This window comes from Oncorhynchus masou, chromosome 15, assembly GCF_036934945.1.
Source record: "Oncorhynchus masou masou isolate Uvic2021 chromosome 15, UVic_Omas_1.1, whole genome shotgun sequence".
Taxonomy (NCBI): domain Eukaryota; kingdom Metazoa; phylum Chordata; class Actinopteri; order Salmoniformes; family Salmonidae; genus Oncorhynchus; species Oncorhynchus masou.
The window spans coordinates 73,199,081-73,218,979 of NC_088226.1; the positions used below are offsets into that span (position 1 = coordinate 73,199,081).

General features: G+C 47.4%; 1 protein-coding gene across 1 annotated transcript in view; it reads left to right on the top strand.

Annotated features, from left to right (window-relative positions):
- The window catches only part of megf11 (multiple EGF-like-domains 11), a 551,700-nt gene that overhangs the window by 182,569 nt on the left and 349,232 nt on the right, over positions 1–19,899 (top strand). Inside the window, exons 5-6 of the mRNA XM_064990212.1 lie at positions 9,503–9,604; positions 15,376–15,476. Coding sequence (XP_064846284.1) covers positions 9,503–9,604; positions 15,376–15,476 — 203 coding nt within the window. The remainder of the gene's footprint in view (positions 1–9,502; positions 9,605–15,375; positions 15,477–19,899) is intronic.

Here is a 19,899-nt window from a genome sequence, read left to right on the forward strand (position 1 = left end):
CCTCCATTACAACCAACAGACAGAATGATTCATCCTCCATTACAACCAACAGACAGAATGATTCATCCTCCTGATTCATACAACCATCAGACAGAATGATTCATCCTCCATTACAACCATCAGACAGAATGATTCATCCTCCATTACAACCAACAGACAGAATGATTCATCCTCCTGATTCATACAACCAACAGACAGAATGATTCATCCTCCATTACAACCATCAGACAGAATGATTCATCCTCCATTACAACCAACAGACATAATGATTCATCCTCCATTACAACCATCAGACAGAATGATTCATCCTCCTGATTCATACAACCAACAGACAGAATGATTCATCCTCCATTACAGCCAACAGACAGAATGATTCATCCTCCATTACAACCAACAGACAGAATGATTCATCCTCCATTACAACCAACAGGCAGAATGATTCATCCTCCATTACAACCAACAGGCAGAATGATTCATCCTCCATTACAACCAACAGACAGAATGATTCATCCTCCATTACAACCAACAGACAGAATGATTCATCCTCCATTACAACCAACAGGCAGAATGATTCATCCTCCATTACGACCAACAGACAGAATGATTCATCCTCCATTACGACCAACAGACAGAATGATTCATCCTCCATTACAACCAACAGACAGAATGATTCATCCTCCATTACAACCATCAGACAGAATGATTCATCCTCAATTACAGCCAACAGACATAATGATTCATCCTCCATTACAGCCAACAGACAGAATGATTCATCCTCCATTACAACCATCAGACAAAATGATTCATCCTCCATTACAACCATCAGACAGAATGATTCATCCTCCATTACAACCATCAGACAGAATGATTCATCCTCCATTACAACCAACAGACAGAATGATTCATCCTCCATTACAACCATCAGACAGAATGATTCATCCTCCATTACAACCATCAGACAGAATGATTCATCCTCCATTACAACCATCAGACAGAATGATTCATCCTCCATTACAGCCAACAGACATAATGATTCATCCTCCATTACAGCCAACAGACAGAATGATTCATCCTCCATTACAACCATCAGACAAAATGATTCATCCTCCATTACAACCATCAGACAGAATGATTCATCCTCCATTACATCCAACAGACAGAATGATTCATCCTCCATTACAACCAACAGACAGAATGATTCATCCTCCATTACAACCAACAGACATAATGATTCATCCTCCTGATTCATACAACCAACAGACAAAATGATTCATCCTCCATTACAACCAACAGACAGAATGATTCATCCTCCATTACAACCATCAGACAGAATGATTCATCCTCCATTACAGCCAACAGACAGAATGATTCATCCTCCTGCTTCATACAACCAACAGACAGAATGATTCATCCTCCATTACAACCATCAGACAGAATGATTCATCCTCCTGATTCATACGACCAACAGACAGAATGATTCATCCTCCATTACAACCATCAGACAGAATGATTCATCCTCCATTACAACCATCAGACAGAATGATTCATCCACCTGATTCATACGACCAACAGACAGAATGATTCATCCTCCATTACAACCATCAGACAGAATGATTCATCCTCCATTACAACCAACAGACAGAATGATTCATCCTCCATTACAACCAACAGACAGAATGATTCATCCTCCTGATTCATACGACCAACAGACAGAATGATTCATCCTCCTGATTCATACAACCATCAGACAGAATGATTCATCCTCCATTACAACCAACAGACAGAATGATTCATCCTCCATTACAACCAACATACAGAATGATTCATCCTCCTGATTCATACAACCATCAGACAGAATGATTCATCCTCCATTACAACCAACAGACAGAATGATTCATCCTCCATTACAACCAACAGACAGAATGATTCATCCTCCTGATTCATACAACCATCAGACAGAATGATTCATCCTCCATTACAACCATCAGACAGAATGATTCATCCTCCATTACAACCAACAGACAGAATGATTCATCCTCCTGATTCATACAACCAACAGACAGAATGATTCATCCTCCATTACAACCATCAGACAGAATGATTCATCCTCCATTACAACCAACAGACATAATGATTCATCCTCCATTACAACCATCAGACAGAATGATTCATCCTCCATTACAACCATCAGACAGAATGATTCATCCTCCATTACAGCCAACAGACAGAATGATTCATCCTCCATTACAACCAACAGACAGAATGATTCATCCTCCATTACAACCAACAGACAGAATGATTCATCCTCCTGATTCATACAACCATCAGACAGAATGATTCATCCTCCATTACAACCATCAGACAGAATGATTCATCCTCCATTACAACCAACAGACAGAATGATTCATCCTCCATTACAACCATCAGACAGAATGATTCATCCTCCATTACGACCAACAGACAGAATGATTCATCCTCCATTACAACCATCAGACAGAATGAATCATCCTCTATTACAGCCAACGGACAGAATGATTCATCCTCCATTCATACGACCAACAGACAGAATGATTCATCCTCCTGATTCATACAACCATCAGACAGAATGATTCATCCTCCATTACAACCAACAGACAGAATGATTCATCCTCCATTACAACCAACAGACAGAATGATTCATCCTCCTGATTCATACAACCATCAGACAGAATGATTCATCCTCCATTACAACCAACAGACAGAATGATTCATCCTCCATTACAACCAACAGACAGAATGATTCATCCTCCTGATTCATACAACCATCAGACAGAATGATTCATCCTCCATTACAACCATCAGACAGAATGATTCATCCTCCATTACAACCAACAGACAGAATGATTCATCCTCCTGATTCATACAACCAACAGACAGAATGATTCATCCTCCATTACAACCATCAGACAGAATGATTCATCCTCCATTACAACCAACAGACATAATGATTCATCCTCCATTACAACCATCAGACAGAATGATTCATCCTCCATTACAGCCAACAGACAGAATGATTCATCCTCCATTACAACCATCAGACAGAATGATTCATCCTCCATTACAGCCAACAGACAGAATGATTCATCCTCCATTACAACCATCAGACAGAATGATTCATCCTCCATTACAGCCAACAGACAGAATGATTCATCCTCCATTACAACCAACAGACAGAATGATTCATCCTCCATTACAACCAACAGACAGAATGATTCATCCTCCTGATTCATACAACCATCAGACAGAATGATTCATCCTCCATTACAACCAACAGACAGAATGATTCATCCTCCATTACAACCATCAGACAGAATGATTCATCCTCCATTACAACCATCAGACAGAATGATTCATCCTCCATTACGACCAACAGACAGAATGATTCATCCTCCATTACAACCATCAGACAGAATGATTCATCCTCCATTACAGCCAACAGACAGAATGATTCATCCTCCATTACAACCAACAGACAGAATGATTCATCCTCCATTACAACCATCAGACAGAATGATTCATCCTCCATTACGACCAACAGACAGAATGATTCATCCTCCTGATTCATACAACCAACAGACAGAATGATTCATCCTCCATTACAACCAACAGACAGAATGATTCATCCTCCTGATTCATACAACCAACAGACAGAATGATTCATCCTCCATTACGACCAACAGACAGAATGATTCATCCTCCATTACAACCATCAGACAGAATGATTCATCCTGCATTACAACCAACAGACATAATGATTCATCCTCCATTACAGCCAACAGACAGAATGATTCATCCTCCATTACAGCCAACAGACAGAATGATTCATCCTGCATTACAACCAACAGACATAATGAATCATCCTCCATTACAACCAACAGACATAATGATTCATCCTCCATTACGACCAACAGACAGAATGATTCATCCTCCATTACAACCAACAGACAGAATGATTCATCCTCCATTACAACCAACAGACAGAATGATTCATCCTCCATTACAACCAACAGACAGAATGATTCATCCTCCATTACAACCAACAGACAGAATGATTCATCCACCATTACAACCAACAGACAGAATGATTCATCCTCCATTACAACCAACAGACAGAATGATTCATCCTCCATTACAACCAACAGACAGAATGATTCATCCTCCATTACAACCATCAGACATAATGATTCATCCTCCTGATTCATACAACCAACAGACAGAATGATTCATCCTCCATTACAACCAACAGACAGAATGATTCATCCTCCATTACAACCATCAGACAGAATGATTCATCCTCCATTACAACCAACAGACAGAATGATTCATCCTCCATTACAACCAACAGACAGAATGATTCATCCTCCATTACAACCATCAGACAGAATGATTCATCCTCCATTACAACCAACAGACAGAATGATTCATCCTCCATTACAACCAACAGACAGAATGATTCATCCTCCATTACAACCATCAGACAGAATGATTCATCCTCCATTACAACCAACAGACATAATGATTCATCCTCCATTACGACCAACAGACAGAATGATTCATCCTCCATTACGACCAGAAGACAGAATGATTCATCCTCCATTACAACCATCAGACAGAATGATTCATCCTCCATTACAACCATCAGACAGAATGATTCATCCTCCTGATTCATATGACCAACAGACAGAATGATTCATCCTCCATTACGACCAACAGACAGAATGATTCATCCTCCTGATTCATACAACCAACAGACAGAATGATTCATCCTCCATTACAACCAACAGACAGAATGATTCATCCTCCTGATTCATATGACCAACAGACAGAATGATTCATCCTCCATTACGACCAACAGACAGAATGATTCATCCTCCTGATTCATACAACCAACAGACAGAATGATTCATCCTCCATTACAGCCAACAGACAGAATGATTCATCCTCCATTACAACCAACAGACAGAATGATTCATCCTCCATTACAACCATCAGACAGAATGATTCATCCTCCATTACGACCAACAGACAGAATGATTCATCCTCCATTACAACCAACTGACAGAATGATTCATCCTCCTGATTCATATAACTACCAGACAGAATGATTCATCCTCCTTGGCTTCTCTATCAAATCAGGTCACTTTCCCAAAATTCCTTGGTTTATCAAAAATCCCAGTTTAGAGATTCTCAGAATCAGGAATCAGGAATAACCAGGAAATCTAGAATCTTCCAACCAGGATTTCTGGAAAACCTGTGAATTCTGGGTAAAGTTAGCAGACTTTTGCAACCGTAGTCGGCGTAGGTGTTTGGTCTTTTATCAGCAGTTACCCCTTCCACACAACATGAAACATGACACAATACAGAACGGAAATAGACAACAGCTCAAGGACAGAACTACATCATTTTAGAAAGGCACACGCAGCCTACTTATCAATGCACACAAACTATCTAGGTCAAATAGGGGGAGAGTGTGCCTCGAGTGGTGCGGTGGTCTAAGACAGAGCTGTGCCACTAGAGATCCTGGTTTGAGTCCAGGCTCTGTCGCCTCGACCGGGAGACCCATGGAGCAGCGCACAGTTGGCTCAGCGTCGTCCGGGTTAGGGGAGGGTTTGGTCGGCAGGGATGTCCTTGTCTCATTGGTGCGGCTGGCTTCCGGGTTAGGGGGGGGTTTGACTAGCAGGGATGTCCTTGTCTCATTGGTGCGGCTGGCTTCCGGGTTAGGGGAGGGTTTGACCGGCAGGGATGTCCTTGTCTCATTGGTGCGGCTGGCTTCCGGGTTAGGGGAGGGTTTGACCTGCAGGGATGTCCTTGTCTCATTGGTGCTGCTGGCTTCCTGGTTAAGTGGGCATTGTGTCACGAAGCAGTGCGGCTCGGTTGGGTCATGTTTCGGAGGAAGCACGGCTCTCGACCTTCGCCTCTCCCGAGTCCGTACGGGAGTTGCAGCGATGAGACAAGACTGTAACTACCAATTGGATACCAGGAAAAATGAGATGGAACGAAGTTCCATGCAATAATGGATCTAGATATGTTTATCAGAATGATCCTAGCCTAGCCCCATGCTATGTTTATCAGAATGATCCTAGCCTAGCCCCATGCTATGTTTATCAGAGTGATCCTAGCCTAGCCCCATGCTATGTTTATCAGAGTGATCCTAGCCTAGCCCCATGCTATGTTTATCAGAATGATCCTAGCCTAGCCCCATGCTATGTTTATCAGAATGATCCTAGCCTAGCCCCATGCTATGTTTATCAGAGTGATCCTAGCCTGGCCCCATGCTATGTTTATCAGAGTGGTCCTAGCCTAGCCCCATGCTATGTTTATCAGAGTGATCCTAGCCTAGCCCCATGCTATGTTTATCAGAATGATCCTAGCCTAGCCCCATGCTATGTTTATCAGAATGATCCTAGCCTAGCCCCATGCTATGTTCATCAGAATGATCCTAGCCTAGCCCCATGCTATGTTTATCAGAATGATCCTAGCCTAGCCCCATGCTATGTTTATCAGAATGATCCTAGCCTAGCCCCATGCTATGTTTATCAGAATGATCCTAGCCTAGCCCCATGCTATGTTTATCAGAATGATCCTAGCCTAGCCCCATGCTATGTTTATCAGAATGATCCTAGCCTAGCCCCATGCTATGTTTATCAGAATGATCCTAGCCTGGCCCCATGCTATGTTTATCAGAGTGATCCTAGCCTAGCCCCATGCTATGTTTATCAGAGTGATCCTAGCCTAGCCCCATGCTATGTTTATCAGAGTGATCCTAGCCTAGCCCCATGCTATGTTTATCAGAATGATCCTAGCCTAGCCCCATGCTATGTTTATCAGAGTGATCCTAGCCTAGCCCCATGCTATGTTTATCAGAATGATCCTAGCCTGGCCCCATGCTATGTTTATCAGAGTGATCCTAGCCTTGCCAACTCCCACGACAATTCAATCACCGTAGCAGTTGTCATGACAGCACAAATATTAGGAGAAAGACAGACAGACAGACAGACAGACAGCGAGAGAGAGAGACAAACAGAGAGATAGACAGACAGACAGACAGACAGACAGAAAGACAGACAGACAGACAGACAGACAGACAGACAGACAAAGACATACAGACAGAGAGACAGACAAACAGACAGAGAGAGAGAGAGAGAGAGAGAGAGAGAGAGAGAGAGAGAGAGAGAGAGTGAGTGAGTGAGAGAGAGAGAGACATACAGACAGACAGCGAGAGAGAGAGACAAACAGAGAGACAGACAGACAGACAGCCAGACAGCCAGACAGACAGACAGACAGACAGACAGACAGACAGACAAACAGAGAGACAGACAGCCAGACAGACAGACAGACATACAGACAAACAGATAGACAGACAGACAGACAGACAGACAGACAGACAGACAGACAGACAGACAGACAGACAGACAGACAGACTAAGAAGCCCATATCTATTCCCAATGCGTCTGTAGGACATCATTGATTCCAGATGAAATATGCAGCAGGATAATTGATCAGCCAACGACACACACAGCACTCTCTTCCTAATCAATTAACACGCAGCAGCCATATTGTGTCACTTATGAAAAATAAGCAAAGAGAATAGAGGATAGAGGGAGAGGATAGAGGGAGAGGATAGAGGTTAGAGGGAGAGGATTGAGGGAGAGGATAGAGGGAGAGGATAGAGGGGGAGGATAGAGGGAGAGGATAGAGGAAGAGGATAGAGGTTAGAAGGAGAGGATAGAGGGAGAGGATAGAGGGAGAGGATAGAGGGAGAGGGAGAGGAAAGAGGGAGAGGATAGAGGAAGAGGATAGAGGTTAGAGGGAGAGGATAGAGGTTAGAGGGAGAGGATAGAGGTTAGAGGGAGAGGATAGAGGGAGAGGATAGAGGGAGAGGATAGAGGAAGAGGATAGAGGATAGAGGGAGAGGATAGAGAATAGAGGGAGAGGATAGAGAATAGAGGGAGAGGATAGTGAATAGAGGGGGAGGATAGAGAATAGAGGGAGAGGATAGTGAATAGAGGGGGAGGATAGTGAATAGAGGGGGAGGATATAGGATAGAGGGGGAGGATAGAGAAGAGAATAGAGGGGGAGGATGGAGGATAGAGGGGAGGATAGAGGATAGAGAGGGAGGATGGAGGACAGAGGGGGAGGATAGAGAAGAGAATAGAGGGGGAGGGTGGAGGATAGAGGGGGAGGATGGAGGAAAGAGTGGGAGGATAGAGGATAGAGGGAAAGGATAGAGAATAGAGGGGGAGGATGGAGGATAGAGGGGGAGGATAGAGGATAGAGAGGGAGGATGGAGGATAGAGTGGGAGGATAGAGGGGGAGGATAGAGGATAGAGAGGGAGGATGGAGGATAGATAGAGGATAGAGGATAGAGAGGGAGGATAGAGAAGAGAATAGAGGTGGAGGATAGAGTGGGAGGGTGGAGGATAGAGGGGGAGGGTTGAGGATAGAGGGGGAGGATAGAGAAGAGAATAGAGGGGGAGGGTGGAGGATAGAGGGGAGGATAGAGAAGAGAATAGAGGGGGAGGGTGGAGGATAGAGAAGAGAGGGGGAGGGTGGAGGATAGAGGATAGAGAAGAGAATAGAGGGGGAGGGTGGAGGATAGAGGGGGAGGATAGAGAAGAGAATAGAGGGGGAGGGTGGAGAATAGAGGGGAGGATAGAGAAGAGAATAGAGGGGGAGGGTGGAGGATAGAGGGGGAGGATAGAGAAGAGAATAGAGGGGGAGGGTGGAGGATAGAGGGAAAGGATAGAGAAGAGAATAGAGGGGGAGGGTGGAGGATAGAGGGGGAGGATAGAGAAGAGAATAGAGGGGGAGGGTGAAGGATAGAGGGGAGGGTGGAGGATAGAGGGGGAGGATAGAAAAGAGAATAGAGGGGGAGGGTGGAGGATAGAGGGGAGGGTGGAGGATAGAGGGGAGGGTGGAGGATAGAGGGGAGGGTGGAGGATAGAGGGGGAGGATAGAGGGGAGGGTGGAGGATAGAGGGGAGGGTGGAGGATAGAGGGGAGGATAGAGAAGAGGATAGAGGGGAGGGTGGAGGATAGAGGGGGAGGGTGGAGGATAGAGGGGGAGGATAGAGAAGAGGATAGAGGGGAGGGTGGAGGATAGAGGGGAGGGTGGAGGATAGAGGGGAGGGTGGAGGATAGAGGGGAGGGTGGAGGATAGAGGGGAGGGTGGAGGATAGAGGGGAGGGTGGAGGATAGAGGGGAGGATAGAGAAGAGGATAGAGGGGAGGGTGGAGGATAGAGGGGAGGGTGGAGGATAGAGGGGAGGGTGGAGGATAGAGGGGGAGGGTGGAGGATAGAGGGGAGGGTGGAGGATAGAGGGGGAGGATAGAGGGGAGGGTGGAGGATAGAGGGGAGGGTGGAGGATAGAGGGGAGGGTGGAGGATAGAGGGGGGTATAACTGTAAATACAGTCCATTTCTAAATCGTATTGTGATTGGTGTTCCTTGTGTTCCTCTGCTGTAGTTATGCTGTGACGGTCCAGGAGTCCTACGCCCACCCCTTTGACCAGGTCTACTACACCAGGTGTACTGACATCCTCAACTGGTTCAAATGCACCAGGCACAGGTGGGTACACACTGTCCCCATTGGCCCAGACACAGGTGGGTACACACTGTCCCCATTGGCCCAGGCACAGGTGGGTACACACTGTCCCCATTGGCCCAGACACAGGTGGGTACACACTGTCCCCATTGGCCCAGACACAGGTGGGTACACACTGTCCCCATTGGCCCAGACACAGGTGGGTACACACTGTCCCCATTGGCCCAGACACAGGTGGGTACACACTGTCCCCATTGGCCCAGACACAGGTGGGTACACACTGTCCCCATTGGCCCAGACACAGGTGGGTACACACTGTCCCCATTGGCCCAGACACAGGTGGGTACACACTGTCCCCATTGGCCCAGACACAGGTGGGTACACACTGTCCCCATTGGCCCAGACACAGGTGGGTACACACTGTCCCCATTGGCCCAGACACAGGTGGGTACACACTGTCCCCATTGGCCCAGACACAGGTGGGTACACACTGTCCCCATTGGCCCAGACACAGGTGGGTACACACTGTCCCCATTGGCCCAGACACAGGTGGGTACACACTGTCCCCATTGGCCCAGACACAGGTGGGTACACACTGTCCCCATTGGCCCAGACACAGGTGGGTACACACTGTCCCCATTGGCCCAGACACAGGTGGGTACACACTGTCCCCATTGGCCCAGACACAGGTGGGTACACACTGTCCCCATTGGCCCAGACACAGGTTGGTACACACTGTCCCCATTGGCCCAGACACAGGTGGGTACACACTGTCCCCATTGGCCCAGACACAGGTGGGTACACACTGTCCCCATTGGCCCAGACACATTACTGTCCCCATTGTCCCAGAGACATTACTGTCCCCATTGGCCCAGACACATTACTGTCCCCATTGACCCAGAGACATTACTGTCCCCATTGGCCCAGACACATTACTGTCCCCATTGACCCAGAGACATTACTGTCCCCATTGGCCCAGACACAGGTGGGTACACACTGTCCCCATTGGCCCAGACACAGGTTGGTACACACTGTCCCCATTGGCCCAGACACATTACTGTCCCCATTGGCCCAGACACAGGTGGGTACACACTGTCCCCATTGGCCCAGACACATTACCGTCCCCATTGGCCCAGACACAGGTGAGTACACACTGTCCCCATTGGCCCAGACACAGGTTGGTACACACTGTCCCCATTGGCCTAGACACAGGTTGGTACACACTGTCCCCATTGGCCTAGACACAGGTTGGTACACACTGTCCCCATTGGCCTAGACACATTACTGTCCCCATTGGCCCAGACACAGGTTGGTACACACTGTCCCCATTGGCCCAGACACAGGTTGGTACACACTGTCCCCATTGGCCTAGACACATTACTGTCCCCATTGACCCAGACACATTACCGTCCCCATTGGCCCAGACCCAGGTGGGTACACACTGTCCCCATTGGCCCAGACACATTACCGTCCCCATTGGCCCAGACACAGGTGGGTACACACTGTCCCCATTGGCCCAGACACAGGTGGGTACACACTGTCCCCATTGACCCAGACACATTACCGTCCCCATTGGCCCAGACACAGGTGGGTACACACTGTCCCCATTGGCCCAGACACAGGTGGGTACACACTGTCCCCATTGGCCCAGACACAGGTGTGTACACACTGTCCCCATTGGCCCAGACACAGGTGGGTACACACTGTCCCCATTGGCCCAGACACATTACTGTCCCCATTGGCCCAGAGACATTACTGTCCCCATTGTCCCAGACACATTACTGTCCCCATTGGCCCAGAGACATTACTGTCCCCATTGGCCCAGAGACATTACTGTCCCCATTGACCCAGAGACATTACTGTCCCCATTGGCCCAGAGACATTACTGTCCCCATTGACCCAGAGACATTACTGTCCCCATTGACCCAGAGACATTACTGTCCCCATTGGCCCAGAGACATTACTGTCCCCATTGGCCCAGACACAGGTGGGTACACACTGTCCCCATTGGCCCAGACACAGGTGGGTACACACTGTCCCCATTGGCCCAGACACAGGTGGGTACACACTGTCCCCATTGGCCCAGACACAGGTGGGTACACACTGTCCCCATTGGCCCAGACACATTACTGTCCCCATTGACCCAGAGACATTACTGTCCCCATTGGCCCAGACACATTACTGTCCCCATTGGCCCAGAGACATTACTGTCCCCATTGGCCCAGACACATTACTGTCCCCATTGACCCAGAGACATTACTGTCCCCATTGGCCCAGACACAGGTGGGTACACACTGTCCCCATTGGCCCAGACACAGGTTGGTACACACTGTCCCCATTGGCCCAGACACATTACTGTCCCCATTGGCCCAGACACAGGTGGGTACACACTGTCCCCATTGGCCCAGACACATTACCGTCCCCATTGGCCCAGACACAGGTGGGTACACACTGTCCCCATTGGCCCAGACACAGGTGGGTACACACTGTCCCCATTGGCCCAGACACAGGTGGGTACACACTGTCCCCATTGGCCTAGACACAGGTTGGTACACACTGTCCCCATTGGCCCAGACACAGGTTGGTACACACTGTCCCCATTGGCCTAGACACAGGTTGGTACACACTGTCCCCATTGGCCCAGACACAGGTGGGTACACACTGTCCCCATTGGCCCAGACACAGGTTGGTACACACTGTCCCCATTGGCCCAGACACAGGTTGGTACACACTGTCCCCATTGGCCCAGACACAGGTTGGTACACACTGTCCCCATTGGCCCAGACACAGGTTGGTACACACTGTCCCCATTGGCCTAGACACATAACTGTCCCCATTGACCCAGACACATTACCGTCCCCATTGGCCCAGATATATAAATAAATAAATAAATATATCCCATTTAGCAGACGCTTTTGTCCAAAGCGACTTACAAGTCGGCTGGGGCCACTACTTTTACATATGGGTGGTCCCAGTGGGAAACGAACCCACGACGCTTGGCGTTGCAAGCGCCATGCTCTACCGACTGAGCCACACAGGACTCCCCTCGCCCCTACCTACACACTGTCCCCATTGGCCCAGACACAGGTGGGTACACACTGTCCCCATTGGCCCAGACACAGGTGGGTACACACTGTCCCCATTGGCCCAGACACAGGTGGGTACACACTGTCCCCATTGGCCCAGACACATTACTGTCCCCATTGGCCCAGAGACATTACTGTCCCCATTGTCCCAGACACATTACTGTCCCCATTGGCCCAGACACAGGTGGGTACACACTGTCCCCATTGGCCCAGAGACATTACTGTCCCCATTGACCCAGACACATTACTGTCCCCATTGACCCAGAGACATTACTGTCCCCATTGGCCCAGAGACATTACTGTCCCCATTGGCCCAGAGACATTACTGTCCCCATTGGCCCAGACACATTACTGTCCCCATTGGCCCAGAGACATTACTGTCCTCATTGACCCAGACACATTACTGTCCCCATTGGCCCAGAGACATTACTGTCCCCATTGTCCCAGACACATTACTGTCCCCATTGGCCCAGACACAGGTGGGTACACACTGTCCCCATTGGCCCAGAGACATTACTGTCCCCATTGACCCAGACACATTACTGTCCCCATTGACCCAGAGACATTACTGTCCCCATTGGCCCAGAGACATTACTGTCCCCATTGGCCCAGAGACATTACTGTCCCCATTGGCCCAGACACATTACTGTCCCCATTGGCCCAGAGACATTACTGTCCTCATTGACCCAGACACATTACTGTCCCCATTGGCCCAGACACATTACTGTCCCCATTGGCCCAGACACATTACTGTCCCCATTGGCCCAGACACAGGTGGGTACACACTGTCCCCATTGACCCAGAAACATTACTGTCCCCATTGGGACTGTCCCCATTGGGGCAGTAATGTCTCTGGGTCAATGGAGACAATGTGAACCTATGTTGGCCTTTCTCAATAGCAAGGCTATGGTCACTGAGTCTGTACATATGTGACAGTATAATTTTAGACCGTCCCCTCGCCCCTACCTGGGCGCGAACCAGGGACCCTCTGCACACATCAACAACAGTCACCCACGAAGCATCGTTACCCATCGCTCCACAAAAGCCGCGGCCCTTGCAGAGCAAGTGGAACAACTACTTCAAGGTCTCAGAGCAAGTGACGTCACCAATTGAAACGCTATTTAGCGCACACCGCTAACTAAGCTAACCGTTTCACATCCGTTACACATAGTCAAAGCTTTCCTTAAGTTTGGGTCAATCACAGTGGTCAGGTATTCTGCCACTGTGTACTCTCTGTGTAGGGCCAAATAGCATTCTAGTTTGCTCTGTTTGTTTTGTTGATTGGTTCCAATGTGTCAAGTAATAATATTTTTGTTTTCTCATGATTTCATTGGGTCTAATTGTGCTGCTGTCCTGTTCACAAACACAAACACACCCCACAGAGCCCCAGGACCAGCTTGCTTAGGGGACTCTTCTCCAGGTTAATCTCTCTGTAGGTGATGGCTTTGTTATGGAAGGTTTGGGAATCGCTTCCTTTTAGGTGGTTGTAGAATTTAACGGCTCTCCTCTGGATGTCTATAATTAGTGGGTATCGGCCTAATTCTGCTCTGCATTATTTGGTGTTCTACGTTGTACACAGAGGATATTTTGCAGAATTCTGCATGCAGAGTCTCAATTTGGTTTTTGTCCCATTTTGTGAAGTCTTGGTTGGTGAGCGGACCCCAGACCTCACAACCATAAAGGCCAATGGGTTCTACAACGGATTCAATTATTTTTAGCCAGATCCTAATTGTTATCTCAAATTTTATGTTCCTTTTGATGGCATAGAAGGCCCTTCTTGCCTTGTCTCTCAGCTCGTTCACAGCTTTGTGGAAGTTACCTGTGGCGCTGATGTTTAGGCCAAGGTATGTATAGTTTTTTGTGTGCTCTGGGGCAACGGTGTCTAGATGGAATTTGTATTTGTGATCCTGGTGACTGGACCTTTTTTGGAACACCATTATTTTGGTCTTACTGAGATTTACTGTCAGGGCCCAGGTCTGTCAGTGCCCAGGTCTGGCAGAATCTGTGCAGAAGATCTAGGTGCTGCTCTCGGCAGTACTTGGTTGGGGACAGAAGCTCCAGAGCATCGACAAACAGTAAACATTTGACTTCAGCTGCACCTCACTGCCATGTGGAAACAAATGTGTGTTCGCCAAATTTTAACTGCACACTTGTTGTTTGTGTATATGGATTTTACAATGTTAGATGTTTTTCTCTTTTTCTCTCTCTTATACATCTCTCTCTCTCTCTCTCTCTCTCTCTCTCTCTCTCTCTCTCTCTCTCTCTCTCTCACAGTATCTCTCTCGGTCTCTCTCTCTCTCTCTCTCTCTCTCTCTCTCACACAGTCTCTCTCTCAGTCTCTCTCTTTCTCTCTCTCTCTCTCTCTCTCTCTCTCTCACACACAGTCTCTATCTCTCTCTCTCTGTCTCTCTGTCTCTCTCTCTTATAAATCTCTCTCTCTCTCACACAGTCTCTATCTCTCTCTCTGTCTCTCTCTCTGTCTCTCTCTCTGTCTCTCTCTCTCTCTCACAGTCTCTATCTCTCTCTCTCTCTGTCTCTCTCTCTCTCTCTCTCTGTGTCTCTCTCTCTCTCTGTTCCTTTTACATCTCTCTCGCTCAATATTATGTCCCATAATGCCTGTCTTCTTCCCCCGGTGTCTCATTCTGTTTTGAAGAAAGCAGGGTCACTCTCTTTAACCTGATGTCCCATAATGTCCTGTCTTCTCTCCAGGATCAGCTATAAGACGGCCTACCGGCGGGGAGTCCGGACCATGTACCGACGCCGCTCACAGTGTTGCCCGGGTTACTTTGAGAGGGGAGACATGTGTGTCCGTAAGTGTATTTTCTTGTTTCATTAACACACGTCCCAGAATGCACTTGGATGTACTGTCCCAGAATGCACTAGGATGTACTGTCCCAGGATGCCCAAGGATGCACTGTCTCAGCACTAGGATGTCTCAGCACTAGGACGTCTCAGCACTAGGATGTCTCAGCACTAGGATGTCTCAGCACTAGGATGTCTCAGCACTAGGATGTCTCAGCACTAGGATGTCTCAGCACTAGGATGTCTCAGCACTAGGATGTCTCAGCACTGGGATGTCTCAGCACTAGGATGTCGAGGCACTAGGATGTCTCAGCACTAGAATGTCGAGGCACTAGGTTGTCGAGGCACTAGAATGTCGAGGCACTAGGTTGTCGAGGCACTAGGTTGTCGAGGCACTAGAATGTCGAGGCACTAGACTGTCTCAGCACTAGGATGTCTCAGCACTAGACTGTCTCAGCACTAGGATGTCTCAGCACTAGGATGTCTCAGCACTAGGATGTCTCAGCACTAGGATGTCTCAGCACTAGGATGTCTCAGCACTAGGATGTCTCAGCACTAGGATGTCTCAGCACTAAGATGTGTCAGCACTAGAATGTCTCAGCACTAGGATGTCGAGGCACTAGGTTGTCGAGGCACTAGGTTGTCGAGGCACTAGAATGTCGAGGCACTAGGTTGTCGAGGCACTAGACTGTCTCAGCACTAGGATGTCTCAGCACTAGGATGTCTCAGCACTAGGATGTCTCAGCACTAGAATGTCTCAGCACTAGGATGTCGAGGCACTAGGTTGTCGAGGCACTAGGTTGTCGAGGCACTAGAATGTCGAGGCACTAAAATGTCTCAGCACTAGGATGTCGAGGCACTAGGATGTCTCAGCACTAGGATGTCTCAGCACTAGGATGTCTCAGCACTAGGATGTCTCAGCACTAGGATGTCGAGGCACTAGGTTGTCGAGGCACTAGGATGTCGAGGCACTAGGTTGTCGAGGCACTAGGTTGTCGAGGCACTAGAATGTCGAGGCACTAGAATGTCGAGGCACTAAAATGTCTCAGCACTAGGATGTCGAGGCACTAGGATGTCTCAGCACTAGGATGTCTCAGCACTAGGATGTCTCAGCACTAGGATGTCTCAGCACTAGGATGTCTCAGCACTAGGATGTCGAGGCACTAGGTTGTCGAGGCACTAGGTTGTCGAGGCACTAGAATGTCGAGGCACTAAAATGTCTCAGCACTAGGATGTCGAGGCACTAGGATGTCGAGGCACTAGGATGTCTCAGCACTAGGATGTCTCAGCACTAGGATGTCTCAGCACTAGGTTGTCGAGGCACTAGGTTGTCGAGGCACTAGAATGTCGAGGCACTAGGTTGTCGAGGCACTAGGTTGTCGAGGCACTAGAATGTCGAGGCACTAGACTGTCTCAGCACTAGGATGTCTCAGCACTAGGATGTCTCAGCACTAGGATGTCTCAGCACTAGGATGTCGAGGCACTAGGATGTCGAGGCACTAGAATGTCGAGGCACTAGGATGTTTCAGCACTAGGATGTCTCAGCACTAGGATGTCTCAGCACTAGGATGTCTCAGCACTAGGATGTCTCAGCACTAGGATGTCTCAGCACTAGGATGTCTCAGCACTAGGACGTCGAGGCACTAGAATGTCGAGGCACTAGTATATCTCAGCACTAGGCTGTTTCAACAGTAGGATTTCGAGGCACAAGGATGTCGAGGCACTAGGATGTCGAGGCACTAGGATGTCGAGGCACTAGGATGTCTCAATGCAATTAAAGGTAAGAGGAAACCAACAGCAGCTACTGTCACAATAATTATGTTTTGTTTACATTACCTGACACCAAAACAACCTGTTTAGAATGTCTCCATCCTTGTGATATTATAACGTAGACGCTGGGAGTCGGGAAGCAAGTGGTGAGTTTAATAATAAACAAAACATTGAACAAGAATTAATATTCATTTAATACTGCCTGGGGAATGAACCGAGTTCCAGATCATGAGGAGCGGATACATGTAATGATAGATGCCAGGTGAACGTAATGATTGATGCTAGCTGAACGTAATGATTGATGCTAGCTGAACATAATGATTGAAGCTAGCTGAACGTAATGATTGATGCTAGCTGAACGTAATGATTGATGCTAGCTGAACGTAATGATTGATGCTAGCTGAACGTAATGATTGCTAGCTGAACGTAATGATTGATGCCAGGTGAACGTAATGATTGATGCTAGCTGAACGTAATGATTGATGCCATGTGAACGTAATAATGATTGATGCCAGGTGTGTGTAATGACTGATGCCAGGTGTGTGTAATGACTGATGCCAGGTGAAAGTAATGATTGATGCCAGGTGAACGTAATGATTGATGCCAGGTGAACGTAATGATAGATGCCAGGTGAACGTAATGATTGATGCTAGCTGAATGTAATGATTGATGCCAGGTGAACGTAATGATTGATGCTAGGTGTGTGTAATGACTGATGCCAGGTGAACGTAATGATTGATGCCAGGTGAACGTAATGATTGATGCTAGGTGAACATAATGATTGATGCCAGGTGAGCGTAATGATTGATGCCAGGTGAGCGTAATGATTGATGCCAGCTGAACGTAATGATTGATGCCAGGTGAGCGTAATGATTGATGCCAGGTGAACATAATGATTGATGCCAGGTGAGCGTAATGATTGATGCCAGGTGAACGTAATGATTGATGCCAGGTGAACGTAATGATTGATGCCAGGTGAACGTAATGATTGATGCCAGGTGAACGTAATGATTGATGCCAGGTGAATGTAATGATTGATGCCAGGTGAACGTAATGATAGATGCCAGGTGAACGTAATGATTGATGCCAGGTGAACGTAATGATAGATGCCAGGTGAACGTAATGATTGATGCCAGGTGAACATAATGATTGATGCCAGGTGAACGTAATGATAGATGCTAGCTGAACGTAATGATTGATGCCAGGTGAGCGTAATGATTGATGCCAGGTGAGCGTAATGATTGATGCCAGGTGTGTGTAATGACTGATGCCAGGTGAACGTAATGATTGATGCCAGGTGAACGTAATGATTGATGCCAGGTGAACGTAATGATTGATGCCAGGTGAACGTAATGATTGATGCCAGGTGAACGTAAAGATAGATGCCAGGTGAACGTAATGATTGATGCCAGGTGAACATAATGATAGATGCCAGGTGAACGTAATGATTGATGCCAGGTGAACATAATGATTGATGCCAGGTGAACGTAATGATAGATGCTAGCTGAACGTAATGATTGATGCCAGGTGAGCGTAATGATTGATGCCAGGTGAGCGTAATGATTGATGCCAGGTGTGTGTAATGACTGATGCCAGGTGAACGTAATGATTGATGCCAGGTGAACGTAATGATTGATGCCAAGTGTGTGTAATTATTGATGCCAGGTGTGTGTAATGATTGATGCCAAGTGAACGTAATGATTGATGCCAGGTGTGTGCAATGATTGATGCCAGGTGAGCGTAATGATTGATGCCAGGTGTGTGTAATGACTGATGCCAGGTGAACGTAATGATTGATGCCAGGTGAACATAATGATTGATGCCAGGTGTGTGTAATGATTGATGCCAGGTGTGTGTAATGATTGATGCCAAGTGTGTGTAATGACTGATGCCAGGTGTGTGTAATGATTGATGCCAGGTGTGTGTAATGATTGATGCCAGGTGAACGTAATGATTGATGCCAAGTGTGTGTAATGATTGATGCCAGGTGTGTGTAATGATTGATGCCAGGTGTGTGTAATGATTGATGCCAGGTGTGTGTAATGATTGATGCCAGGTGTGTGTAATGATTGATGCCAGGTGTGTGTAATGATTGATGCCAGGTGTGTGTAATGATTGATGCCAGGTGTGTGTAATGATTGATGCCAGGTGTGTGTAATGATTGATTCCAGGTGAACGTAATGATTGATGCCAAGTGTGTGTAATGATTGATGCCAGGTGTGTGTAATGATTGATGCCAAGTGTGTGTAATGATTGATGCCAGGTGTGTGTAATGATTGATGCCAGGTGTGTGTAATGATTGATGCCAGGTGTGTGTAATGATTGATGCCAGGTGTGTGTAATGATTGATGCCAAGTGTGTGTAATGATTGATGCCAGGTGTGTGTAATGATTGATGCCAGGTGTGTGTAATGATTGATGCCAGGTGTGTGTAATGATTGATGCCAGGTGACAGATATCTACATAGTTCTTTGACGACACCAAAACAACCCCTCTCTGTTTAGATTGTCTCCAGCTGTGTGATGTCTACACATTTCCACAACAACCCCTCTCTGTTTAGATTGTCTCCAGCTGTGTGATGTCTACACATTTCCACAACAACCCCTCTCTGTTTAGATTGTCTCCAGCTGTGTGATGTCTACACATTTCCACAACAACCCCT